The sequence below is a fragment of the Filicampus tigris genome, chromosome 3 (assembly GCF_054856515.1).
Source record: "Filicampus tigris isolate MCC_2025a chromosome 3, RoL_Ftig_1.0, whole genome shotgun sequence".
Classification (NCBI taxonomy): Eukaryota; Metazoa; Chordata; class Actinopteri; order Syngnathiformes; family Syngnathidae; genus Filicampus; species Filicampus tigris.
In genome coordinates, this window is record NC_141219.1 from 31,407,970 (window position 1) to 31,435,745 (window position 27,776).

The 27,776-nt window shown below is 40.5% G+C and overlaps 1 protein-coding gene across 5 annotated transcripts in view; it reads right to left on the minus strand.

Moving 5' to 3' along the window:
• The window catches only part of arnt2 (aryl-hydrocarbon receptor nuclear translocator 2), a 192,324-nt gene continuing 164,548 nt past the window's right edge, over positions 1 to 27,776 (minus strand). For 2 of the 5 annotated variants that reach the window (XM_086024748.1, XM_086024747.1), the window contains 8 exons: positions 24,509 to 24,581; positions 24,224 to 24,347; positions 22,914 to 23,016; positions 22,261 to 22,399; positions 20,733 to 20,883; positions 4,097 to 4,242; positions 3,946 to 4,016; positions 1 to 2,597 (listed from right to left, as the gene is read on the minus strand). In XM_086024748.1, the coding sequence (XP_085880874.1) occupies positions 2,381 to 2,597; positions 3,946 to 4,016; positions 4,097 to 4,242; positions 20,733 to 20,883; positions 22,261 to 22,399; positions 22,914 to 23,016; positions 24,224 to 24,347; positions 24,509 to 24,581 (1,024 nt within the window). In that variant the 3' untranslated portion in view covers positions 1 to 2,380. The other 3 variants (XM_086024751.1, XM_086024752.1, XM_086024749.1) reach the window with 2 other exon arrangements.

The following is a 27,776-nucleotide window of genomic DNA, read 5'->3' on the forward strand; positions in this document are numbered from 1 at the left end:
TTAAGTGAACACACCTACCCAATAAGAATTTATTGTCACAAATCACAAGTTTTACACAAAAATAATAGGACACATTTACACAATTTACACAGGTCTAGAACTCAATGTACATTTAACAGACTAACTAAATACCACTAGTTAAATATGTACTCACATTGGACACAATATTAAGAATGCACATGAAACACATAAAAACAATTAACAGTGTGAAAATAACACAAATTGACATAAAAAAATCACATTATTTACAAAAACATGTTGATTTGAGAGCTCAAGCCAAAAGATTGGTGTGTGTTCTCTCATATGTATGTCAGACATCATGTAAAAGCTTCTGCACTACAAAGTATGATTACTAAGTCTTAATACTTCAAAATGATTATAAAGTAAATAAATCAAGTAGTGAACGATGAAGGATAACAAATGCACTACTGAATGTTGCAATTGCTTGGATAGTATTGCGGTTTTCCCTTTTAAATCAGGTTGGTGAGATTAGCAGTTATGAAGTGCACTTTATTGATCAGATGAGTAACTGCCTGCCAGTACATGTTTTCTTCTCAAATCTTGTTAATTTATACACAGAATCCTTCAATAACCATTTTTTAAAATTATTTAGTTGTCGTTTTTTCGAGGGGTTATGGACGTCACTACACATAGCTGAACTTTACAAAGTAAGGTTGATGAGGTGATGAGGATGAGCAGCTTTTCTCCTGCTGCTGTCTAACAAGAGTTAGTCATGTGCCTCCATGAGGCAGATGGAGGCGTACTTCTTCAACGCTCACGTCCAGTTCATCACTTTTTGTCTCTATCTATACATGTCATCGCAATTACCAGGGGAGATGGATTGATTTTCTGCTTTACCGTTTTACTGAGACTGTAAAGACACCGAAACAATACACTGATTAAATGAATATAAATACAATGTTTTCAAAACAGGAAAAAAAAACAACAAATTAGATTATGTTGCACAAGTCTGCACACCCTCTGCGAACTGGGAATGTGGCTGTGTTCAGAATTTCCCAGTCACATTCAAACTCAAGTTAAATGGGAGTCAGCACACACCTGCCACCATTTAAAGTGCCTCTGATTAACTCCAAATAGGATTCAGCTGTTGTAATAGGCTTTTCCTGACATTCTTTTGGCTTTTCGGAAGAAGCCTGAACGTTTTTACTAACACCAACCGGTTTTTGGACCTGCCTCCACCTTGGCTAAGGCCCTGTTGTTCCAGCTGAAGAAAAACATCCCCATGTTCATAATGCATAATGTTCCCATCACCAATCTCATTGTAAGTATGGTGTCCTTTTGGTGATGAGCAGTGTTGTGTTTTCACCAAACATACCTTTTGGAATTACGGCCCAAGAGTTCAACCTTGCTTTCATCAGAGACCATCATACATGTTGCCATGTGTTAGGAAGATTTCACGTGTTGTCATGCAAAATTTTTTTGTACTTGTACTTTTTTTGTAATTTCTTTGTACTTCCCCTCTCAAAAAGATTTTATTTGTGATTATGTTGGACAGGTAATGGGTCACATTAATGGTGGAAAAGGTTTTGAAATGATTTATCTCGGTCCCACATTATTTTTTTAATTAACAAATACCTACCATTTGAACATGGGTGTGGAGAGTTTTTCTATCCACCGTAGGTACATCATTCACCAGGAGTTACATGAATGATAAAATACAATGGTCATAGTCTCTCCAATGAGACTTCAGTCTTAGCGGGTAAGTGCTACACTTGTTCTATAATTAATCCTTTGCCTTATTTGACCTCTTGTTGAACCATAAATATATGTACAATTTGCCCAATACACATCATGTACCTCATTATACCACATAGTCAGTGTGCTGTGCCTGTTTTGTACTTGGCAAATTGAAAATGCATGAAAAATCCAATTAAACTGTTATTATTATTATTATTATTATTATTATTATTATTATTATTATGAAGCCTAATCCTCAGCAAAGACTGTAGCTTTGGGTCCATTAGCAGATAAAGTTCAGTAATTCTGAGAGTATCTAAAATTTTGCTATATATTGGTGCTGTAATAATGATTTTCAGCCGCACCTGTGGATTGAAATGTGCCACGATAGTATAATGTAGCTGTGCTAAGATCAAACAGTTGGACTCATGAACTAATGACAATGCTTTCTATCGCGTCTCAGCAGACTTTGTTTGCATTCATCATTGAGACAGCGTTCATTTCGGGGACAGATGACGAGACGTTGACAGAGGTAGTGTCCATTTGGCAACAGGACCCCTCTTTCATTGATGAGGTATATTCACAGATACATACTGTAGACCGTCAGGTCCAAACGTGTGGACTGACTGTATGTTTGTTTGTGTGCTTGATGTGTGCACCCTGACATTCACTGTGCTGCACATCAGTTGTGAGCCGGTGGCCCAGCCATGTTTCCAAATGAGACAAAATATGAGAGATGAATGCAAACCAAACCAGTCCAGTTCCTCCTTACAAAGGAAGAGTAACAGGAGATTGCAGGGTTACTCAGAGAACGGTGGGAACATGCCAAGGTCAGCAAAGTCCTCAATGTTGTAGTTGGCTGTTCCCTGAGTGGGATCTCCGGCCATGGGTAACATGTCCTGCAGACACACAAGAGAAGGGTTAGAGGTGAGGGCTGGGGATGGATATTGTTCAGATTAGCGATACTGCTTATCGATCTGGTACCTTTTCCGGATTTCTTATTACTTTTTTTGTTTAGAAAAACAACAAACCAAATTATTAACATGCTTTTTTTTTGTTTGTTGTATAGTATATACTTTTTAGGGCTGTCAAAGTTAAAGCGTTAAAATTTTATAAAGCGTTAAAAAAAATTAACTCAGTTAAGTGAGTTTTTTTTACTTCCTGTGACAGCTGACCTATGCTCACTTTGCAGCCAAACTTAGTATAGTATCACTGGTGCAAAGATAGACAAAGGTGGACTTTTATGTACGGCTCAAGAAAGTTATTTGAGCAGTCTTTGAATCTAAATATACTTTAAAAAAAATTTCCCCACATTCATTCCAAGATTTTACTGAAGTATATATCTGTTACAAGCGTCATAGAAAATTGTAGTTGAAAAATGCGATAAATCATGAATCAATTATGGAAAGTTTTTTGATTAAATAGTTAAAAAATTATAATCACTTGACAGAACAATTAAAAAATATACGTAGGTTAACTTGTCTCGCAACTACAACATCAATGTAAGATCAATACATAAAAACAACAATTTACAGAATAAGAAATGTTATGAATAAATCACAATTATATGGTTAAACATAATATCGTATACGTCAAGTTTGGAAACACCATCAAATTCAACATTTTTATTTTTTTTCCCGACATTGTAAATGACTACGCAGCAACACATAAGGAATCATTCATGAAACTTGAACATGTTATTCAAACGAAAAATTTGTTTTCGATTTGAAATTATTCAAAGTGGGCACCTTTTGCTTTGATTATAGCTTTGCACATTCTCTGTATTCTCTCCATATGTTTCATGAGAAAATCACTTGAAAATGGTTCTCAAACAATCTTGAAGGAGTTTCCAGGGTTGCAGAGCACTCGTTGGCTGCTTGCCTTCACTCTGCGGTCCAACTCGTTGCAAACCATTTTCGATTTTGAGCAGGTGATTGTGGAGTCTACGTCATCTGACGAAGCAGTCCCACTACATAGCCTGAAGGTGTGCTTAGGTTCATTGTCCTGTTGAAAGGAAAACGCTGGACCCACTAAGTGCAAACCAGATGGGTTGGAATGTCGCTTCAGAAAGCTATGGTAGCCATGCTGGGTAAGTGTGCCTTCGATTTGGAATAAATAGCCAACAGTGGGAACCGCACATGTAAGAAACCTCCACTCATTTTTTTCTGTGTCTTACAAAAACGTAGCAATTGGAACCAAAAAGGTAAAACTTAGACTCATCAGACCAAAGGACAGATTTCCACTAACCTATTCCATTGTTTGTGTTCCTTGGACCAAGCTATTCTCTTCCTCCTGTTGTTCTTACTTTGAAGTGGTTTCTTTGCAGCAATTCGACCATTAATTCCAGATTCATGCAGTCTTCTCGAAACAGTTGATGTTGAAATGCGTGTGTTATCACCTGAAAGACTTCAGTCTGGCTAGAGTTGGGGTGTGCATGCTGCTCCCCAGCCTGCTGGGAGTGATGCTGGTTCTGCCACTGGGACCAGACTTCACTGGGTCTACCCTGGAACTGAGCTCCGCTCTGGCTGCTCTCTCCTGACACGTCTGGAAGAACACATGAGACTATCAGTCCACATTGAACTCATGTATTGACGTGGATGAAATCGCTTGAATAATACTACTCCACATGTATTGAGTACTGGTAATCTCTTGAAGAATGCACTCATTTTACACAGAGATACAGTTGTGCTCAGAAGTTTACACATCCACACATTGAGGCAAGTATCTAACATGTTTGATCTTTTTCACCTCACGAAATAAAACAAAATAAATCACTGTGCCTGGTGTGTATTTTGTGTCGTTTCAGATGCCGTTGTATGTTTGGAGCATGTGGCAGTGTGGGGAAGTGTATGTGCTGATATTGTTTGGTCTAATAAAGAAAATGAATTGCTTGTTTGTTGAAAAATACATTAAAACAGGACCTTGAAAAAATAATCACACAAAAATCGCAATTTTGAGGGGAAGAAAAAAAAATCACTGTCGTTCAACCCTATTTCAAACAATAGATTGATAAAAAGTTTTCATAACAACTTTCAGCCAAATCCATGGAGTACTTTGAGAAATAGCATGATGCTACATTCACACTGGTCGTGTTTTTAGCATGAATCAGAACAACAAGCAAAACACTTGACTTTGTGCTATTTGCACACCATGATTAGTACGAAGTCCTACATCAAAATATAAGTCAGTCTTATAGCAACTCATGGTGTAATTTTTGTTTATTTATTCATTAGAAGATTAAAACGAAAACATTCTACAGAAAAAAAGTATTATTGTAAAATCATTGCAAACATGGGAATAGTGGCGACTGCGCTGGATTTGGGATGGGACGCGCTGCCTTCAAGCCAACTGGCAATCACACGCAAATCTGCCGTGCCTCCTTGTTGCTCAAGTTGAGCAAAAACGAACCACTGCAACAAAATCGCATCACAGCTGTGAAGCCAAAGCCAATTATCCAAACTTCTCGAAATTGTTCATATTTGATGCTAGCCAAGGGCTGAACACACCTACGAACTTATTTTTTATCGTAGTGGTAGCGCCACCTAGTGGCTGAAGGAAATGCATGTTTTTTCCTTTGATGTTTTTATCCTAGAATGTTAACCGGGTCCACCTCAAGCCAATTAGAGTCCAGCATTTATTCAGCAAATGAAAGACAAGCTGAACATTGGTTGGCACCCGTGAGCTTTTCAATCCGACCTGCAACAGAGACTGCGAGAACCAGCGAGTTTGGCATTGCACAGCGCGCAATAACCAACCACAGGTGATACCGATTCACTGATTGTCTGATTCACTAGCGGCTTTTTACTTCGGAGATCTGCCGCAATGAGAAATGACACTTGTTTTTCAGGATGCCTGTCATACATGTGCCAATGAAGAAAAATTAAAATAAAATAGTGACGCGCTGAAGGACCACAAATGTGGAAGTAGTTTTGCAGCCCTGCATGTCTTCTAGGACCACTTGGGTGTGTCTAGATGAAACCTTGATAACACAAAACATTTAATTTAATTTGATTTATTTACCGTATTTTCCGGAGTATAAGTCACTGTTTTTTTCATAGTTTGGCCAGGGGTGCGATTTATACTCTGGAGCGACGTATGTGTGAAATTATCAACACATTACTGTTATGGATTGTTAGTGCTGACTTGTGACTTATGTTTTGCCTCCCTCTGCAGAGGGAGACAAAACATCATAAATACAAGTCAGCACTAACAAGCCATGACAATTACTTCTATATCATTTCACATGTTATTGTAACCAACATAAAGAAACATAAGATACATCCTAAAAGCTATTAAAATGCATGAATAATTCAAACGGTTCATGTCTAATATTTTGTTAAACTAACAGGCCTTGCTAGTCGAGGGAGCCAGCTTATCCAAACAGCTAATCATTCACAAACAAACTCCACAGACTCTAGGTGTGCAGCTAAGTTGCCTGTTTATATTGTGAAACTGCACAGCAAACAGAAAATACTTTCAAGCTATGCATTACATACACATGTATTTTCATAGACATGAACAAGATGTGCCTATGCTAACGATTAGCGATCACAATTAGCATTAGCGATAGCGATTAGTATGTTCAGTCAACAACCTACAATCATCCACAATTCGGCTCGTATATAAATGTCATTACACACAATTGTCTAAGTTAGTTTCAGGCGATGGTTGAAAAAGAATGAACCACAAACAGGCAGACATGCTAACGATTAGCAACCGCGATTAGCATTAGTGATAGCGATTAGTATGTTCAGTCAACAACACAATACAATCAGCCATAATTCAGCTCCTATCTAAATGTTGCATGCTCATTACACACAATTGTCTAAGTTACTTACAGGTGATGGTTGAACAAGAATGAACCACAAACAGGCAGTTGCCTGCCTCTGGCTGGTGTATTGCATCATGCAGCCACACATATAAGGAGGAGCACACTCAGCACAGAGACGAAGACATAATTACGACTGAATACATTAATACTTTTGGAGACTTGGAAACATTCTACATGGTCTGGGATAAATAAAAGACTTATTTAATCGATCTACAACTGTTTTGGTGAGTTTAAGTTATCTTACCGTAACTTTCTTGTATGCTACATGTCGCATCGTAGCTCGGTGGAAATGATGCGTACTAAGCGCACAATTTCCTCCCCAAATGCAACTTATACTCGTGCGACTTATATATGTTTTTCCCCTTTATTATGCATCTTATGGCTGGTGCGATGTGTACTCCGGAGTGACTTATAGTCCGGAAAATACGGTATTTAGCCCAATATTAAGATAACAGATCCAGTCATCAACATGAAAATAAAATACAATAAACAAAGAGATTAAGTATTATCATCATTATTGACATCATTATTTGTCGCATGCCATCCTGATAACTGATGTACCCTGCTTACTGACTAGCTTGTTCTGTGGTCATGCATTATTTTTTAGCAGTTATATAATAGCAGTTTATGAATACAATAATTTCATATAGCAAATATGTTTTTCCATTTGCAGGTAAAAGGAGGCAGAAATACCATCCATGCACTATACAGGCAGCCAAGTGCCTCCAAGGATGATGTTTTCCTCAAAAGCCTACTACAGTTTCCTTCAGTACATAAATCTATGCACCGGAGAGAAAGAAGGAGTGAAATGTATCCATTCATCCATTATCCGAACCGCTTATCCTATAAAATTGAAAAATTATTTTATATGAAGCCACTGCTGTGTGACACTAGGACCAATATGTCTGGAGGACAGTCTTTGCAGGGGAAATAAAAAAAAAAGGGATTTCTGTAATTAATTGACTTTATTAACAACTTTCCCCCCATTTTACTTTAAATGTTAAAACATTCAATAAATGCACTTTATTAATTTATTGTTCCATCTTTCAGTATCCGGTTTATTTAATTAGGGCCCGAGCAGCGACCCCTGCGAGGTCTCTATTGTTTTTGTAGAAATTATTATTATTATTTTTCTCCATGTTCGATCGCATTTTTGACCCCCTAAACATGCACGAAAACTCACCAAACTTTGCAATCTCATCGGGCCTGGCGAAAAATTTGATATTTTAAAGTCGCCATAAATGACGCAAAAAAAATGGCTCTGTAGCGCCACTTAGAGTGGCAAAAGAAAAAGGTTTACAGGAAGTGATCTATGAATTTTTGAATGTGCAATTTTTGCACATTTACAGAGTGCATATTTTTGCACCCATATCCCGGAGGATTCATCCGATTGACTAAAAACTTCAGATATATCATCTTAAGACCTGGGGTAACAACTGGGAACAATTTTTTGAGTTTTTAATAAACTATATCACGGGGGCGGGGCATTAATTTTGGCGTACATTTTTTCCTTCGCCATACAGGAGAAAATCCTTAATAACTCCCATGCATATGCTCCAAAAAATCCCAAACTTCACCTGTACGTAAAGACTCACGACCTGAAGACATCTATTTGATAATATTCCATTATACATATAGCGCCACCGAGTGGCGACCAAAATTGTTATTTTTATATTTATTGCACGGAGCCCGTTGAACGAATCCTACTGAAAAATTGTCAGAAAGGCTTCAAGACATTGATCTTGCTCTATGCTGAATATTGTTTTTAGCGAAGGGCGTGGCCATGACGGTTTCGCAAAGACTGATTATACAACGTGACAATAAATGCTGTTTTAACTTGACTCAGATCATCCAAACCCCAACCCCCAAATTTTCATATTTGATGATAGCCAAGGGCTGAAGACACCTACGAACTTATTTTTTGTCGTAGTGGTCGCGCCACCTAGTGGATGAAGGAAATGCATGTTTTTTTCTTTGATGTTTTTATCCTAGAAGGTTAACTGGGTCCACCTCATCGTTGCTTTGCACACATCAGGCCTGGCGAATTCATCAATATTTTTTTGTGCAATTTGTAAAAAATGGCTTGGTAGCGCCCCCTCGAAATTGTTTAAAATTCAGCCCCGGTTGTACGTTTCTTTGAGATCTACAAAACATTGATGGCATATGTAACAGTTCAAGGCCTACAAAAAAGTCTCTTGGAGCCATATGCGAAACCAAACAGGAAGTCGTCCATTTTTAATCAAGTTTATACTTTGAATTTGCTCTGATGACAATAGCTGCTGGAACTTGAACCACATGATAATTTCTTCTAAAAAACGACTAACATTTGATAAAAATCAAATCCATAAGACATCTCCGATCTTATGTTTTATCGTAGTGGTAGCGCCACCAACTGGCTAAAGGAAGTACATGTTTTATTCTTTGATCTTTTTCTCCCCGCAGGTTAACCATGTTGACCTCAGAATTGCTCGGAAGACTCTGTAGACCTTCCTGATGTTAAAATATGATATTTGGGATTTTTCGTAAAAAGCTGTTGCCATGGCAACGGGCTGTCCGCAAATAAAACTACGCTGATTTTGAACTTGTCTTTGTCTAAACATTCATGAAACCTCACGAAACTTTGCACACACATCAGGCCTGGTGAAATCATCTTTTTTTTGTGGTTTTACGTCGCAATTGTTTTAAAAATGGCTCACTAGTGCCCCCTACAATTAAAAAAAAAAATCAACCCCTGGTTGTGCGTTTCACCGATATCTATGGAAATATGGTAGTGTATGTAACAGGTCAAGACCTACAAAAAAGTCTCTTGGAGCCATGTGCTAAACCTGACAGTAAGTCCGCCATTTTTAATTTACTTTCGAATTTGGCATCACATTGACTTTAAAAGCAGCTGTAATGTTATCCACATAATAATATCTTGTCAAAATTTCACACATTTGATGAGAGTCTACACCTGAAGACATCTACAAACTAACTTTTCATCGTAGTGGGAGCGCCACCTACTGGCTAAATTAAGTACATGTTTTATTCTTTCATGTTTTTTTCCTGGCAGTTTAGCCAGATCGCCCTCATATTTGAGTGTTTTAGGCCTTCATGATGTTAAAACATGAAATTTGACATTTTTCGCAAAAAGCTGTTGCCATGGTAATGCCCAGTTTGCCAATAAAACAATGCTGATTTTGAGAATGTAAACATGCACGTAAACTCATGAAACTTATTACACATAGAAGGCCTGGTAAATTAATCAATAATTAATTACATTGTGCAATCTTTAAAAGATTGCTCTCTACCGCCCCCTAGAATATTTTTAAAAAGCGGCCCGTTTGTACGCCTCAAGTACATATACGAAAATTTGGTAGTATATGAAACAGGAAGGGCGGCACGGTGGTCGACTGGTTAGTACGTCTGCTTCACAGTTCAGAGGTTGTGGGTTCGATCCCGGCTCCGGCCTCCCTGTGTGGAGTTTGCATGTTCTCCCCGTGCCTGCGTGGGTTTTCTCCGGGATCTCCGGTTTCTACCACTAGAGCTGGGAGCACTGTTGCATCTTTCTACCCTTAAAGCCGAGAGAGCGTACACTTCATTGTCTTTTTATTATTTAATTATCGGTCTCTTAGCCAATAAAATGCATCGGAATATACACGTGGCGTGTCGTAAGCCCGCAGAGGATGTTCCGGAATTCTTGCGAGTCGATCGCGGGAGCTCTGAAATGAGTAACGGCAGTGATATAGACGTTAAAAGTCCACAAGCACGTGCTTGTGGTCTTTTAACCAGTAGAACCAGTTGAACGTGATATATAGTTAAGATGTTTGTAGACAATGACAATATCGACGCATTTTAACAGAATTGAGGATGGTAATTATCACTCGATTTTTTACATTAAAAATAGTGCTTCTCTTACACTGACACTTTATTTTTTCATCTTCGATTGAAACGGTAAGGATTAACTGGGGCCTGTGTGCAAGCCACATGTCTAAAGTCTCAAATTATTTTGGAATTATATTTCTGTCTGCTACAGGGGCTGAGATATTAATTATTTTGTAGGTGTTGAATTTCTGGGAAAACTTTCAAGGTTTTCAAGACGACCTTAGGTTTTGGGGAGCTGTTGAGCCAGGCGCTTTAGGCTTTAATGGGTTAATGAAATAAGCTGCTGCTACCATCAATAATAATAATACACCAAGCTTGGCATTCCGCCTGTGTGACGGACTGGTCCGACTATCCGCCTATGACGGACGCCCATTTTGTAGGCGATAAACGGGAAACTTAAAATAAATAGTCAGACTAAGCATAGTTGGAAGCCCATTTTTTCCGTCTATGTAATCATCTATTTTTGCGTTGAGGCGAGGTTTCTGTAACAATGGTATTGTTAGATTGAGTTGTGGTTGTTTGGGGGACAGATTTAAATGAGGGAACAGGCGAGAGGAAGTGACGTTTTCCCAATTGTAGCGATTGTTTAGTATTAAATATTAATTTAATAAATGGACGGCGATTGAGGTTTATGCCTGCACTAACTCTCGTTCACCGCTAGGGGCACCACGCCCGTTTTGGGTTAATTCTTTGGATAAAACGGACGAAAAAGTCCTCGTAATTCAGTCTTAAGATATGAAGGTGCTACATTAAAAATATGTAAATCTGATTTACCAGATTAGTGATTGAAACTTTGACTCAAACACACACAATTCACACTAGATTTCTGTAAATGACAATGATTTATTTTCTACAGCTATTGAAATCTACACGAAACACACTACAATGTTCGGAAACAGAAATAGAAACACAATAAAGAAATCCTATGCTAAGGCAAGTCCAAATAAGTGAAGAAAAACTAATATCAAAAGATTGTGAAGAAAGGGATATTGGGGACCAGACATTGTCTGTGTGTGCGTGTGTGTGCGTGTGTCTGGGTGTGTGTGGGGCTGTGTGTGGGTGTGTGCGTGTGTATGTGTGTAGGGATGGGCGATATGAGCAAAAAAAAAAAAAAATCTTGATATTTTTCCAAAAAACTCGATAATGATAATTTGACGATGGTCTTATTTTATGTCTAGAAAAAATATTTCAACTCTGCACTTGCTTCACAGACCAATGGATGGACAGCGTTTGTGAACAACATCTCAAATTGCTAAATACAGCTTCGGCAAAACATAATGATATTCTATGACAATATTTAACAATAAAGAACAAAAATTATGTATAGACTTACATTGATTTTTGGGAATATTTATATCATTTAAATGTCTCTGCTGTTATTCCATTATGGTATGACATTTTGAGCTGCAGTAAGTACTTGTGTACCACTGCCAACTACTAGAGCAATCAGAATGAGAAAAAGGTGTTAACTACAGCAATCAGAATGGGAAAAAATGTATTTTTGATATGTGACGTGTGACGGAAGTGTCACCCAGCGTGAGAAAAAAAGATGTCGTCATGACAACACCCATTCTCATGCATTGGCCACCGTATTCAGAATAATGTTGAATAGCAAAACTGCATTTTACCAAAAAGTGCATTTTCCCGCTCATTCATCTCTTTGATATGTAGACTTGTGACTTTATTCATGTTTGAGTGTAGTCTGGCGACACACTAATAAGCCATCGTAGTTTGTGCAACATGCCTCGGGAATACAGGCTAGTTATGAATGATGCTGAATGTTAACCGATCATCCAGGCTGTCACGTTTGACTTGCTCGCTAAAGTACTGAGTGTGTGTGTGCGTGAGTGCGTATGTGCTTTCATATTTGTTGGTTGAACTCGGCAACTGTTTTCTGAGTGTGTGTGTTTAAGCTTCTGTTTAGCGTGCTTGCGCGGTCGCCAAATTTTCCTCGTAATCCATATGGCTCATGGTGCAACAGAATTGCTCTTCACGGTGACCATTTTGGCACATCTAACAATGTTATTCCCACCGACGCCAGTCTTGTCAACCCCAAACCATTTACAGACTACGGACGACGTGGACTCACGCCTCGCTCCGAATCCCCGCTCGACACTCCTCCATATTTGAAACAGATCCGCTGCAGTGCGGACAGAGTCACGTGACCAGGTCCTGCTCGCTGATTCTGCGAATGATTATCACTTCCTCATTCGCTGCCTTCAATGCGCACTAATTTTCAGCATTTCCTCATACATTGCGGCTGAGGCTGACTCGTTATACTTTTCGAGGTGGTATTAATACCGTATTTTCCGGACCATAAATCGCAGTTTTTTTCATAGATTGGCCAGGGGTGCGACTAATACTCTGGAGCGACTTATGTGTGAAATTATTAACACAGTTGCAGTAGAACATGATTATTACTGTCATGGCTCGTTAGTGCTGACTTGTATTTATGATGTTTTGTCTCCCTCTGCAGGCGCTTTAGCGTAATTGAATCTGTCCCCAATATTTCTAACTTGTCTTCTTATTGGCAGATTTAATCACGCTCCTCCAGTTCATAAGCGACATGTTATCTTGACGTGTTTACAGCCATTTTACAGCTTGGTCAAGCTGCAGAGGGAGACAAAACATCATAAATACAAGTCAGCACTAACAAGCCATGACAATTACCTTTATATTAATTTCACATGTTATTGTAACCCACAAAAAGAATCATAAGATAAATCCTTAAAGCTATTAAAATGCATGAATAATTTAAACGGTTAAAATCTAATATTTTGTTAAATAAGTTATTAAAATAGTATGATAAAAGTCAATTTGACTGTGTATCAATCCATCTATACAAAATAGTGTACTGTTCTGGCGCCGTGCCTGCGTGCATGGTCTTGCGTCATCAGCCAGCCACACACACGCACGGAGGAGAGCAGAACAGAGAAGAGAAAGAGAGAAATTACGACAGAATACATACATACTTTTGGAGACTTGGAAACATTCTACATGGGGATAAATAAAAGACTTATTTAATCGATCTACAACCATTTTGGTGAGTTTCAAGTCTTTCATGTAATGCTACATGTGTGCATGTTACCATCGTAGCTCGGTGGAAATGATGTGTACTAAGCGCACAATTTTACCAATTTGATTTATATGGACACATTTATTTGCGTTACGGGACAGAGACAACTTGGATTCAGAGAGGGGTTGAGCGACTTAAGACTCCAGTGCGACATATATGTTTTTTTCTTCTTTATTATGCATTTTATGACTTGTACTCTGGAGCGACATATAGTCCGGAAAATAGGGTACTCGATAATGTAAAATTACACATCGTGAAAGCAAGATTGACGATGATATCGATGACGATATATATCGCCCACCCCTATATGTGTGTGGACTGCAGCTTGCAGTCATCCACATCGAGAAGTCTGCGAAATGCAATCTTCTTCTTCTGATAGTTAATTTGTAATATTTTGCAAGGCTAAAATGTACAGAAAGAACTGCACACATAGGCATGATGCATACAATGACTTACAGTGAGACACACACATTCCTGCTAGGGTGTATTGAGAATCACCCGAGAAAAAACAAAAAACAAAGAAGCAGTCAGCATCCCCCTACAGAGACATTCTTTCTCTTTCACCATAATAAACAGTGTGTTTATCTGGTCTACACGTATCCACAAACAAGATGTTGGATGAGGGTAGAGCGGGAACATATAAAGCAACAGATGGAAAGTAATTAACACATCTCAGAGGAGTCCAGAAAGACGAGGATAAACTGTTTCTTACAAATTATTAATGAAAGCATGCAACAGATCATGTAAATGTCATTGCCCTAACCAGCTTCATTAGTCTTACAAACAGTCTATGAGGACAGTAAGGCAGCACAAGTGGCACTGCAGAGATAATCCATTTGGCTAATGTTTATGTCCATTAAAAGACCATCAAGTAGCTCTTACAAGCTGGACAAGCTTCATTACACTCACCACGTGGACAACAAACAGCAGGAGGCGTGAGTAGCTGTTTGACGAGCAGCTCTGACTGAACGCACACTGAGGCTGTCAGGGTGCTCTCATTCCGTTTTCAGCCAGAGTGATCATGTAGCTCAGAAATTGGCAATATCAAGTGAGGGGAACTATTGGATGGGTTATAAAGCAACTTTGGGCAAACATGCATTCTGGAATCATTTCACAGCATCAGGTAGTGTTTGTTTGATCATTTCAACATTTTCATTGGGATCTAATGGTGAAGTTTTTGAAAGTGTTATTTTAAACAGAGGCAAGAAGTGCTCAACTTGAACAATCATAGCCACCTAAAAGTTTAACTTATCATGCCACTGTATAGATGGGAACAATAGGCTTTAACTGTGGCACGTGTAGATACTGTAGCTGCATGAGCTACTTGTAGGATGCATATCACAAGGTTTGAACAAAAAAAGGTACACTAGGGTCAAGTTATTTTCTGTTCCAACTTTTTTATATGGAAATGCAAATCTAACTGAACAGCAGTGGCTAATGGACTGTGTAGCCCTTGTCTGTACTAATTCTGCTGTAACTTAGTAAAATATTAAATGTAGTCTATCAAAAAAGTGAGATACAGGCAGTCCTCGTATTACGACGTACTATGATGTTTCGACTTTACGACCCCATTGCCTCCTCCCCCATTTTGTCCCCAGCACCATAATGACTATGTTTACATGCAGTCAATATTCGGGTTAAAGTCAAAATTCCGATTTCTAAAACATTCTGATTATCCCGTTTACATGATTGAGCGGACAGAGTTGCTCCGGCATTTGAATAAGCCACTGTGATGGCGACGCTCTGCGTCGTGACTCAAATGGACGTCATTTCCGCGTGTTACTTTCAACTGTCAATAAAACACTCGATATTCATGTCACTCACCACATGAATGAAGCCTCGCTCCAAAAGTGTGCTTCTGTGCTGCGTCTCTGAGCTTGTTTACGTATGCTTGTGTATTTGCGATGGGTTTTGCGCCAAACAACGCACTTCCGCATTCAAGCACTTCCTGTACTACAAAGACCAGCATTTGCATTTCTTGCGGTTGAGCAATGAGCATGCGCAATCGAGTGTCTGGATCGTGTCTGTTTGCGCGCCGGCAGTACAGTATGTGCCTTTTTCGTCCTCTTCTCCTCTTTCTCCATCCACCTCTCAGCAGTAATGGCAAGTACAGCATCTTATGCTTTTTATTTTAATGTATTTCCGTTTTTCATACAAAGTATTTTGACATGAATTTCGACTTAAACGGTGAAATCTGACATACGCTGAACTTCATGTTACATCGCCATTATAGGAACGGAACTCGTTTGTAAAATGAGGACTCCCTGTAATCCGTTTTATTTAGACGGTAGGTCATCTCCCCTGCACGAGCCGTCACCTTATCGTAGTGGAAAGGGTTGTGCGTCCCAATGCTCCTAGGAGCCAAGATGCCTGGGACTAGGGCCAAACATCCATCCATCCATTATCTGTACCGCTTATGCTCACAAGGGTCGTGGGGCGTGCTGGAGCCTATCCCAGCTGTCTTTGGGCAGTAGGCGGGGGACACCCTGAACTGGTTGTAGGGCCAAACAATTTTAGGAAAAAAATGTATTGCCATTTTTCTCACAGATATTGCGATTTTCTTGAAATCAAGCTTCAGAGCAATATTCACAATGTACAGTAACATTTACAAATATGACAGAAAATGACACCGTACCATCAAATACATTAAAACTATTACTTTAATAATGCAAGGACACCAAAGAGGTTTTGTGAGGGAGGCAGTCCCTCTTCAAGGTTTTTAAAATGGTTCAAGTACTATTTGCTGTCATGTATAAACATGCTATTATGTGTGATAGCGGATAGAAACATTTTTAACCAAAAAAGGTTTTCAATATTGTAGGCTACCAATGTACATCTTCTTTGCACATGAATGTAAGATTACATGTAAATATTTTTGCCATATTTTTGCCAGACACGAAACAACGTCAAACAGAGACTGAGGTAGGGCTGCTTGATTATGAAAAAAAAAATATTAATCATGATTATTTTGGTAATAATTAATATCCCGATTATTCAAACGATCATTTATTTTTGGGTACAAAAAAAGAAAATGTTTAAACGTAAAACATATAATTACAAATACATTTCTTTGAAACACTAAAATTATGTAAGTTCCTTTTGGACCAAACACAATTTATAAAATTAGTTATATAAAATAAGAAAAGGTGCAAATGTAGATTTGGAGGTGTAAACAAACTTAGTGCATTAGGTATAAGAGCAGATTAACAATTTTGTAATCATGGAGTGTAATAATAATTGTATTTGAATTTCGATTAATTGCACAGCCCTAGACTGAGGGCTTAACGATATGGCTTGAAATTCATATCAATGAATTAAATTGAATCTTTTTGTCCTAACAGTAATGGTGAGTGTAAAAGTGTAATAAATCATAATGGGAGTCTTTCTGATCGGGTTATTTAAATGTGAAATGATAAATATTTGCTGTTAAAAAGGCTCGGAAAGTATCATATTCTTTCTTCTCTCTGCTTCTTTTGATTAGAATTGTGCATTATCATGTAAATGTGCTGCTGTATTTAACAAACAAATTTAAAAAAAAATAGTGCCTTAGCAAAGCTAATTAAAATAATAATAATTTTGGGACCTATTACTGTGTAGATCTCAAAACTCTGTGGTGCAAAAGAGTTCAAATGTCATTAGACATTAATATTTGATATTTTTGACATTGAGATCATCATGGCTGACGTCAGCCGTTCAGGTGTTCGATCGTGTGCTAAACGCTAACGTAGCCATGGTCTTATTTTATGTCTAGATACGTATGAATTGTACTACACATTTTCTGTTCATCACTGCTGGCTCTCCGCCCATACTCAGTTCTAGCCAGACGTCTATGAAAACGTCTACTGCACACCTAAGCACTTATTTTGGATCTTACCAGACTCTGCAATTAGCATGCTTAGCGACTCCTCATTCGGTTTCTCAGTGAAAGCGCTAGCTTTGATGATCTTGAAATTGTGTTGTCTGAGATTGCGATTTGGGTTCAGCCCTACCTGGGACTTAATGCCCGTGGCAGGGTCACCCAGGGTAAATAGGTCCTAGGTGAGACAAAGTACGGTTCCCATACTCAGTTCTAGCCAGACGTCTGTGAAACGTCTACTGCACACCTAAGCACTTATTTTGGATCTTACCAGACTCTGTAATTAGCATGCTTAGCGACTCCTCATTCGGTTTCTCAGTGAAAGCGCTAGCTTTGATGATCTTGAAATCGTGTTGTCTGAGATTGCGATTTGGGTTCAGCCCTACCTGGGACTTAATGCCCGTGGCAGGGTCACCCAGGGTAAATAGGTCCTAGGTGAGACAAAGTACGGTTCCCAGACCCCTGTGTTGTTTAGAGGAGATGTATCGTGCTATTTTAAGATTTCCACTGTTGACTAGAGGCATATACATGATTATATATTCCCTTGAGCACAATGGTGATCAAATATTTATGAATGATGAGTTGTTTTGTTGGTACTTTTTCTAACCCTGAAGTAAGATGCCTGGTTCACCAAAACCCCACCTCTCCCCCATGTGGCTGCTACACCTCTTTCATGATGTCGGCAGCACGCACCGCCCACCAAACAGTAAATAGTAAAGAGACGATGGAAGAACGTATTGTGAAGCCTTACATTCTCGATCCCCAAAAAAACTCCCCAACTCCGGTGCAAAAAATATACGCACACCTGTCACCTGGGGACTAAAATTCTGTGTGTCCGAATATTTTTGAACAAAATGGCCGCTTGATTAGGGACACCTGTGGATTAAAATTCTGGGTGTCCAAATACTTTTGAACGATATGGCCGCTTCAAAAGGGACACCTTGGGATGAAAACTATGAGTGTCCCAATACTTTTGAACAACATGGCCGCTTCATTAGGGACACCTGGGGATGAAAATTCTGTGTCCCAATACTTTTAAACAACATGCCCAAGATGGCCACCGCACTGGGGAGACCTCGGGGTGAGTATCTCCAGTATTGCTAATGTCACTGCCCAAGATGGCCGCCGCACTGAGGAGACCTCGGGGTCACTATCCCCAGTCTAGCTAATGTCCCTGCCCAAGATGGCCGCCGCACTGGGGAGACCTCAGAGTGTGTAACCCCAGTCTAGCTAATGTCCATTTCCAGGATAGCCGCCGGACTGCAGAGACCTAGGGGTGAGTATCCCCAGTCAAGCTAATGTCCCTGCCCAAGATGGCCACCGCACTGAGGAGACCTTGGTTTGAGTATCCCCAGTCTAGCTAATGTCACTGCCCAAGATGGCCGCTGCACTGGGGAGACCTCGGGGTGAATTATCCCAGTGTAGCTAATGTCCCTGCTCAGGATGACCGCCGAACTGGACAGACCTTGGCGTGAGTATCCCCAGTCTAGCTAATGTCCCTGCCCAAGATGGCTGCTGCACTGGGGATACTTCAAAGTGTGTATCCCCAGTCTAGCTAATGTCCCTGCCCAAGATGGCCACCGGACTGGGGAGACCTCGGGGTGAGTATCCCTAGTCTAGCTAATGTCCCTGCCCAATATGGCCGCCACACTGTGTAGACCTCGGGGTGAGTATCCCCAATCTAGCGAATGTCCCTGTCCAAGATGGCCGCTGCACTGGGGAGACCTCGGGGTGAGTATCACCAGTCAAGCTAATGTCCCTGTTCAAGATGGCTGCCGCACTGGGCAGACCTCGGGGTGAGTGTCCCCAGTCTAGCTAATATCCCTGTTCAAGATGGCCGCCGCACTGGGGAGACATCGGGGTGAGTATCCCGAGTCTAACTAATGTCCCTTCCCAAGATGGCCGCTGCACTGGGGAGACCTCGGGATCAGTATCCCCAGTCTAGCTATTGTGCCTGTCCGAGATGGCCACCGCACTGGGGAGACCTCGGGATCAGTATCCCCAGTCAAGCTAATGTGCCTGTCCGAGATGGTCACCGCACTGGGGAGACCTCGGGGTGAGTATCTACAGTCTAGCTAATGCCCCTGCCCAAGATGGCCGCCTGTCCAAAACGGCCGCCGCACTTCGGACACCTTGGGGTGAGTATCCCCAGTCTAGGTAATGTCTCTGTCCAAGATGGCCGCCGCACTGGGGAGACATCGTGGTTAGTATCCCCAGTCTAGCTAATGTCCCTGCCCAAGATGTTTCACCGCACCGGGGAGACTTCGGGGCGTGTATCCCCAGTCTAGCTAATGTACCTGTCCAAGATGGCCGCCGCACCGGGCAGACCTCGGGGTGAGTATCCACAGTCTAGCTAATGTCCCTGCCCAAGATGGTAGCCGCACAGGGGAGACCTCGGGGCGAGTATCCCCAGTCTAGGTAATGTCCCTGCCCAAGATGGCCGTCGCACCGGGGAGACTTTGGGGCGTGTATCCCTAGTCTAGCTTATGTCCCTGTCCAAGATGGCCGCCGCACTCGGGAGACAATAACACTGGTCCACTGGAAATTAATCGTGAAATTGTGAAATTTTTTACGTGTGAATAAGTTGAATGTGTGGGAAGTAGGAATCTTGGGTGTGTTGAAAAGTTTACCAATGTGAGTTGAATGACTTGAATGTTGTGAATTTGAAATTTAATTGGTGTAAATGTTAAAATTTTAATGTGTCAATGGAAATGAATGGTGAATAGTTGAATTTTTTGTGGGTTTTCTAAGGGTGAATAAGTTCAATTTTTGGGAAGTAGGAATTGTGTGTGTGTTGAAAAGCTTTATCAATGTGAGTTGAATGAGCTGAATCTTGTGAATTTGAAATTGGCATGGTATAAATGTGAAATGTTGAATGTGCCATTGGAAATGAATGTTTTTTTTTGGGTGAAAAAACGTGAAATTGTGAAAAATTTGAACATTTTTGAAAAATTCTACCTCATGGCATTAATATTCTGAATGTTTTGAAAGTTGAATGAAGTGAATCGGGTGAAAAATGTGGAAGGAGATGCATGCCAAAAAATGGAAGGAAAAAGGCGGAATAATAATATGAATAATAAAGAATAGGAATAATATCTGTGTGAAGGCCTTCGCACAATAAAGAATAGGAATAACATATGTGTGAAGGCCTTCGCCTTCACACAATAACAAATAATAGGAATAACATATGTGTGAAGGCCTTCGCCTTCACACAATTAAGGACCAAAGGGCAAGACACAAAACACAATTGGCAAAATATGTAGTTTTATTCTACTGGATTGTGCACTGATTTCGTTGGAAATATCTTTTTGGTACAAACGCTAATTGTAAAAAGTCTGATTGTTATGTTTCCACAATAGATCCAGCCTCTTCTAAAATTATGAAAAAACAGGATGCCGAGAACTCACCGAAAGCTGTGCTGCGGTTTGTCAGTCCCGAGTAGGCATTGCCGCTGGGGGATGATGTGGCTGGAGATGAAAGGGGACTGTAGGAGCCTGGATCGGTCTGGTAGCTGTGGCCCGTACTAATCCCAAAAGGACTGGACTGGGCTTTACTGGCCTGTAATGTTTAGATACTGGTTAGATATTTGGCATACAGCGATGAAAACGTCACCTAGAAAAATTATCTCTTGATTTTTAGTTTTTTGAATGCAAAATATTAATTTAATTTGATTAAAGGTTTAAAGACCCCGTAAAGCCACAAAAAATGTCTTGTAAAGTTGACACCACACCGAGAAGAGTATTGCTAACAAACCTGCCAAATTTGACAAAATAAATAAATAAACAAACAAAAGATCGGCAAGTTAACTGTATATAATACGGCTCCAGGGTGTGGTCAAGGTTATCTGACTAAGTACCTTGCAATTGCAACAGTCACAGATGAAATGAGGGAGCTCAGTACTCATTTTATCTGTATATATTTCGGGGGAGGGACGATTTATGCCAGGGGCCCAAGTGTATCACTGGGCCCTGTTTTAGCCCCGCCCAAAAAATCTGGACAACTGAATAGGTGGAAAAGAATTGAATGCCATATCTCAAAAATCCAGTACTAAATTGTTCTCAGCAGTTATCTTCACCCATATTTAAGTCCTGTATTTCGAAATAATTCACTAAAATTACTTTACAAAAAAAAAAATTAAAAGTCAGTGAAACACTAAAACATATTCAACAAAAATGTTTTTCTTGTTAGCCAAACTTCATAAAATGTATTTGCTTGTTTACTCGAAAACAGCTGCTAGCTAAATGTTAACTTTTTATATGATTTCACACCCATGTCGGTCAGCAACATAGTAATGAACAAGAATCTCAATTTGAGGTGTAGAATGCAGATAAACAACTGCAGACAAGTTCAGCAATATGGGACATCTGAACCATCTGAACAATTATCTTTAGTGCAATGCGAGCTCTGATTTGAATTAATTTCATCCGATGCCCATCCAACATCCATTCCAATAAACTTCGCCAAGCTAGCCTGGGCACCAGAACAATCTGTGAAGTTTATTTGCCCTCACAGATGGTCCCTCATACTGTTCAGACTGATTTATATTATGTTTGGAACAATCTTTTACTGAAAAGGCCAAAAAGGGATTCCAAACTTGGTCAGGCTCTAAACTTGATCATGATGTCAGATTTTACCATCTGTTTAGAGGTGCTGAACATCAACCCTCTTTTCCTCTAAATTATCTCACTGCAGTGACATGATTCGTTTGCTGGAAACTTTCATTAACTAACCCTTACCTTGCATTATATGGATTTAGTCTGCTAAGTTCCTCAGTGTGCATGTGTGCAAACACTGACACGCACACCAGACAAAAACTAATTCATCTGGCATCAAAGATGGAACGGTGATGCTCAGGAAATAGCTGAGGAAATTATTTGGCAGCACTGGAAACCACTGCATAAAGCCGAGGCTGACAGCATGTCAATGTTTGGATACCTGGCCAGAGAAGGGGGGTCGGTTTCCTGACCAAGCGACCTGGCCTGGGTTCAGTTGTCTTGATATCTGAGCGAGATTCTGATTGGATGAACTTGGTGGTTGGATGTCATTCACACCTGGGACATGGATCACAGAGGAACTGGAAATAGAGAAATAGAAAAGTAGACACACACATACACAATATAATACAAGAGCTTTGAAAACTGTAATACCGTGCAATACTCAACATTCCCCACTACTGTTAGTCTAGTTTTATTTTTATCCAATGCTGTTCCTTACATTTCACTACAGCACTGCAGCACTGTCACTTAGAGTATTTTTTCCTCTGTACTATGTACAGGCCGAAATGAGTGTTCCTCATATTTTTTATGTAGATGTAGGTTGGTGTGTATACACATGTGTATATACACATGTTACTGCGTATATCTACATAGGTTTGATTCTAAATGTTTGCCGTCAATGTTATACATTAATGGCCACATTATGCCGCCGCCCCTGTGTGACCTATATCTTTGCTACTGTAACAATGAAAATTTCCCCACTGTGGGATCAATAAAGGCATTCTTATTCTTATTCTTATTCTTAAAATGACCTAAAAAAATAGCCGAATAGCCGAATGAATGTCACATGACAGGAATGACAATGACATGTACCTGAAGGTTTTTCCAGAGTGTCCCTGCTGGAACGGAGAACTCTGAGAGTAGAGCTGCTGTCCTCCCGCTGTTGAGGAAGGAACCATCATCTTCTTATCACCCGCTATGCACATACACACAAACACCAGATTAAATTTATAGTTAATAAGAGACAAACATTGGGCGGTACAGTATGGTGGATAGAGGCGTAAAGCTGTGAAAGCAGCAATTTAAATTCGCTAAATATAAAGAGTTTGTTTGGATGAATTAAGATGAAATTAGGATAAACAAAGTGTGAACCTTCAGGGATTTTAGTTCTCTAAAATGTAAACCAGCAACTACAATGCTTCATTAACAGGGGAAGCACATAAAAATGTCGGCATGGTCCTCAAATGAGCACCGCAGCTTGTTGTTTGGTGCTTGCAGTTCATCTGGGCAAGGTTGATCATTAATATGTGTAGAGATGTCATTTTAAACTTGTTTTCAGTTTTATTCCAGTTTTCATTTTTTATTTCCTAATTATATACCAGGGCTACACAATGGCAGATTATGAAATCAAAACGATTTACTGTTTTAAAAAAATACATCAACTTCATATTTAATGCAATTGAGTTGGATGGCCCGTTTGAAAATTTAATTGTCCACCTCTGACTTGCAGTGTCAAATTTGTGATCAGCTTGTTTAGCACACTTCTCTCGGGCAGCGGTCCAGTGCCACAGACGGCAAGGACATATTTTGATGGACCGTTGTAGCCATGGCACAGCGACACGAACATAGCTGCTTCGCCGGTGGCTCTCCTACGACCCGTTTGGCACTGAACCTCGTTTACCTACTGATGACGCAGCATCAGGAGCAACTGGGGGTTCAGTATCTTGCTCAAGGATACCTTGACACAGTCACCGCCCCCACGAGCCATTTGGCCACCACCTAATGGCGAATGCAGTCGTTAGTGCCGGAACTGGCCTAGTCAAGCCAGCTGCCGCAACAATGGTTGTTGATACGCTACGCAACGCGGTGTTAGGGTCAGCTTCAAAATAAAATTGCAACAAGTAAGACTGTACATGGATATCAATGCCTTACTTAGCTTTTATTTTTAAGTTAGCCCTCGGAAGCAATCATGGCGGCTGACTTGACTTTGACTTGAGGTTGCATAGCTGGATCAAGCTGACTGAGCTGCATTATTGTAGTGCGCAAAAGCACATTGAAAGATTTGGACTGGAGAGCATTATTCAATTGGAAGTGCTCATGCGCATCGGCGCTCCGCTTGTGTGCACCCCTGTTTATGAGCAATATTTCAGATTGGGGTCGAACTGTGTGTGAGCATGACATACATCCGGAGATGCTGGTGTACATTTCAGCAAAGCGCGGGTCTCTCTCCTGGGAAAAAAGGGCTTCTGGCTTATCAATGCTCTTCCCTGCCTCATGCACTCCACTGCTCACACTGGCCACAGGAACCTGGCAGTCGAGATGACAGGAGGAGTTCAACTTTAAGTAAAGTCACAAAGAATCCACACCACAATCATATGAATAGCTTTTTGAGCAATTATGAGTTCCTCCAAAGATAAATGCATCTGCTTTACCATCTCAGTTGAGGCCTGAATTTGAGGTTTGTTTACCTGGGACAGATCGTAAGCCGTCAAACCGTCTCTCTGGTGAACTTCTAGCTCTGCCTGTTGCTGCTGAAGCTGCCTGCAAAGAAACATAAAAATTATAATAATACATGAGCAAAGCGGTGGCCAGAAACACAAGTGTAACACATATGGGACGCCAAACGGTGGTGAACTCAGAAGACCACCGGCCCCCTTCTCTTCAGCGGACCTGGAATACACATGCCGAGAGCTCAGACTCTTGGACGACATTCAAGAGCCCAACAGACCAACGGCATGTTCTTGACAATACAACCACAGATAACAAGGAGTTGTTATCTGGTCAGAGGATCAAAACAATGCAAGAATCAGCATAAAGACGCCGGACCCCCTGCATTTCGGTCTTGCATCTCTGGTAGATGTGTCAGGGAGATCAAACTCAAAGCTGACGCACTGAGAGGCTCAGCTGCCGGCTGTAATATACCGTTTTATGTTTATCCAATGCTGTTCCTTACATTTCACTACAGCACTGCAGCACTCTCACTTACTTAGAGTATTTTTCCTCTGTACTATGTACAGGCCAAAATGAGTGTTCCTCATACTTTTTATGTAGATGTATGTTGGTGTGTATATTCATGTGTATATACACATGTTACTGCTTATATTTACATAGGTTTGATCCCGAATGTCTGCCGTCAATGTTATGCATTAATGGCTACATTATGCCGCCGTCCCTGTGTGACCTATATCTAATGTTATGCATTAATGGCTACATTATGCCGCCGTCCCTGTGTGACCGATATCTTTGCTGCTGTAACAATGAAAATTTCCCCACTGTGGGATCAATAAAGGCATTCTTACATCCAACAACCGAACCACATATTACTAGGGCAAGTGCGACCCCTAGTGGCGAGTGGAAGATGGACTTGCCAGCGCCCTCAGTTGGAAACGAATTAAAACTAGTTTTTAATGTGCGTTCAATATGTTCGCTTTTGATTTGCCTCTACAGGTTGCATGAGAAATGAACACAACATCCAACACACGTTAATTGACTCGTACTGCATTTTGTTAAGTTTGTTAAGTAAAAAAAAAAACTTTATGCGTTCTATCACCCGGGAACGAAGCTCACCTGCTCTTCAGATGGTCATCCCTGAAATGGTTTTGAGTGATAAAAAAAACAAGTATTTCAACATTTCTGGTGACTTGAGCAAACCTCTGAAGCTTCAAACTTCAAAATTAGGGAATCCTCTTCCCCGCTTAGTCAGGCAACGCCAAGACGTGAGGGGAAAATCAGTCAACCTCATTAACATGCGCGGCCTCTATAAAAGGCTGTGCAAAACTCCCCCTCACGCTCTTGAAAAAAAACTCACGCTCTTGAACAACCTTCTCTCCTGGAAAACTCACTCTCTTGAAAAGAACGCTTTCTCGACAACTCTTTTTGTTTGACAACCGGCTCTTGAAAAGCTCTCTTGAACAACTCTCTTGAACAACCTTTTTTTGAAACTCGGCTTTCTTACTCCTCTCTTCAGTCAGTCGTGTTCTGACCCGTCCCAGGTTTCTGAACATTTTTCCCTTTTGGTCACGCTTCCCTTTTAAATTTTTTTTTAGGGTCGCCCCACAGACCAATCGCAGTGTGTGTGGCGATCTTCATTTTTTTCGTCTTGATTCGGTTGGTTCTAGCGCCCACCAGCTTAGCCAGCAAACCGCGCGCCTGCATCCAAAACAGGTGCACCACCCCCAAACAGTGGCCATAGCGTGCGTACCGGCAAAGCCGACCCGCTATCCGCGCTCCCGGAAGTGGTAGCCCAAATTGGTCTTAACCATACCGCCTGCTGAGGCGCAGAACCTCCAGGGCCTTTTCAATTATTTTTCTTTGGTTGAAATTTACATTTTTGGACTCGACTATTTCCTCTTCCTGGCTCGTATGACCTCACTCTTCCCGCTGCAGGCCGGTTTTCCCTCCAGCAAGGACGATCAACACCCATAAGTGCAGCTTGCAAATTCCTAAAGTGCATACAGTTGGTGCAGATGCAATTATCTCATGAACGCCCCCTTTTTTTCACGACGATAGGGAGACAATGATGAGCTATATATGGCTGTTTGATTACTAAAATCTGGCGTGACATATGTTTTCGTTGACGAGACGTTGTCAGACGTTCAAAATGTATGACCGGAATCGTACAGATTTTAGAATGTCGGTGCTAAGTTTTGATTCCTGTTAGCTGCGGGAAAGAAGCACAAACGAAGTAAGACAGATAAAAAAAAATGTGTGCGCATGGTGTGCACTTCTGCCGTCGAAGCTGCGATGCAAGTGCACGGCAGCTTCCCCCACCCACTGCCTGCTTCTTTCTGTCAGCCCCTTCGCTCGCTTGACTCCGGAAGCGCGGGCCACGGAGGCGGCGACATAAGACGTTAGCCGGGCCCTTCCCACGGATCTCCACAGCTGCGGTGAACGTTACCCTTCGCGGGGTCGGTGATCCTGCCCGGGCTGGCCCGGCGAGCAGAGAACTGATGCGATGTGGCTCTGAACCTAAAGTATGTCTAATGCCAACATTGAGTCAACAAGTTCAACACAAAAATGCACATAGCCAGCTAATATTTAGCTTATAGCATACACAGCTGCAGCATATTCATACTGTACATATACACACACATACAGCATATGGAGACATTTTTCTTGGTGGCCATTAAAAATGCACCTTTGTGTTTGTCATATATATATGACTATATATATATATATGACTATATATATAACCATCAATTGGTGTTCAGTAGCATGTTTTCAGTAACAGCCGCATTATTGTATTGTCTTGAGCTTCTCAAAAATAAAACTCTTGTAAAAAATAAAAAAAATTATACTGGTTTAAAACAATCCTTTGTGTAATTCATAGTAAAGTTCACAAACAGTAAAAAGTTCTTGAAATTAAAGAACAGAGAAGTTCACGCGCCTTGTCCAAAAATAATTCCTTATTTGTTAAGATTCGTAATCGAGAATTATTTGGAACCGGAATCGAATCAAAGACCCAGAACTGGAATCGCTCAAATTCAAACAATGCCCAAGCAGAAATAACAACAAGATGCATTGAAGACAGCGGTAACGGAAAATGTGGCCATAAACTAGGTGTAAATAAAGCCACGACAATTGCCAAAGAAAATGTTTTGGTTTTCGGCTTATTTCAGAGTAATGTGCATTGATTCTACTGTTACTACTTTTTCTGTGCATAATCCTTAGTAGATGAGAACGTCTTTGCTATTGGGTGGAAACCTTGTATGTCTGTTTTGAACTAAAATTGGCTGA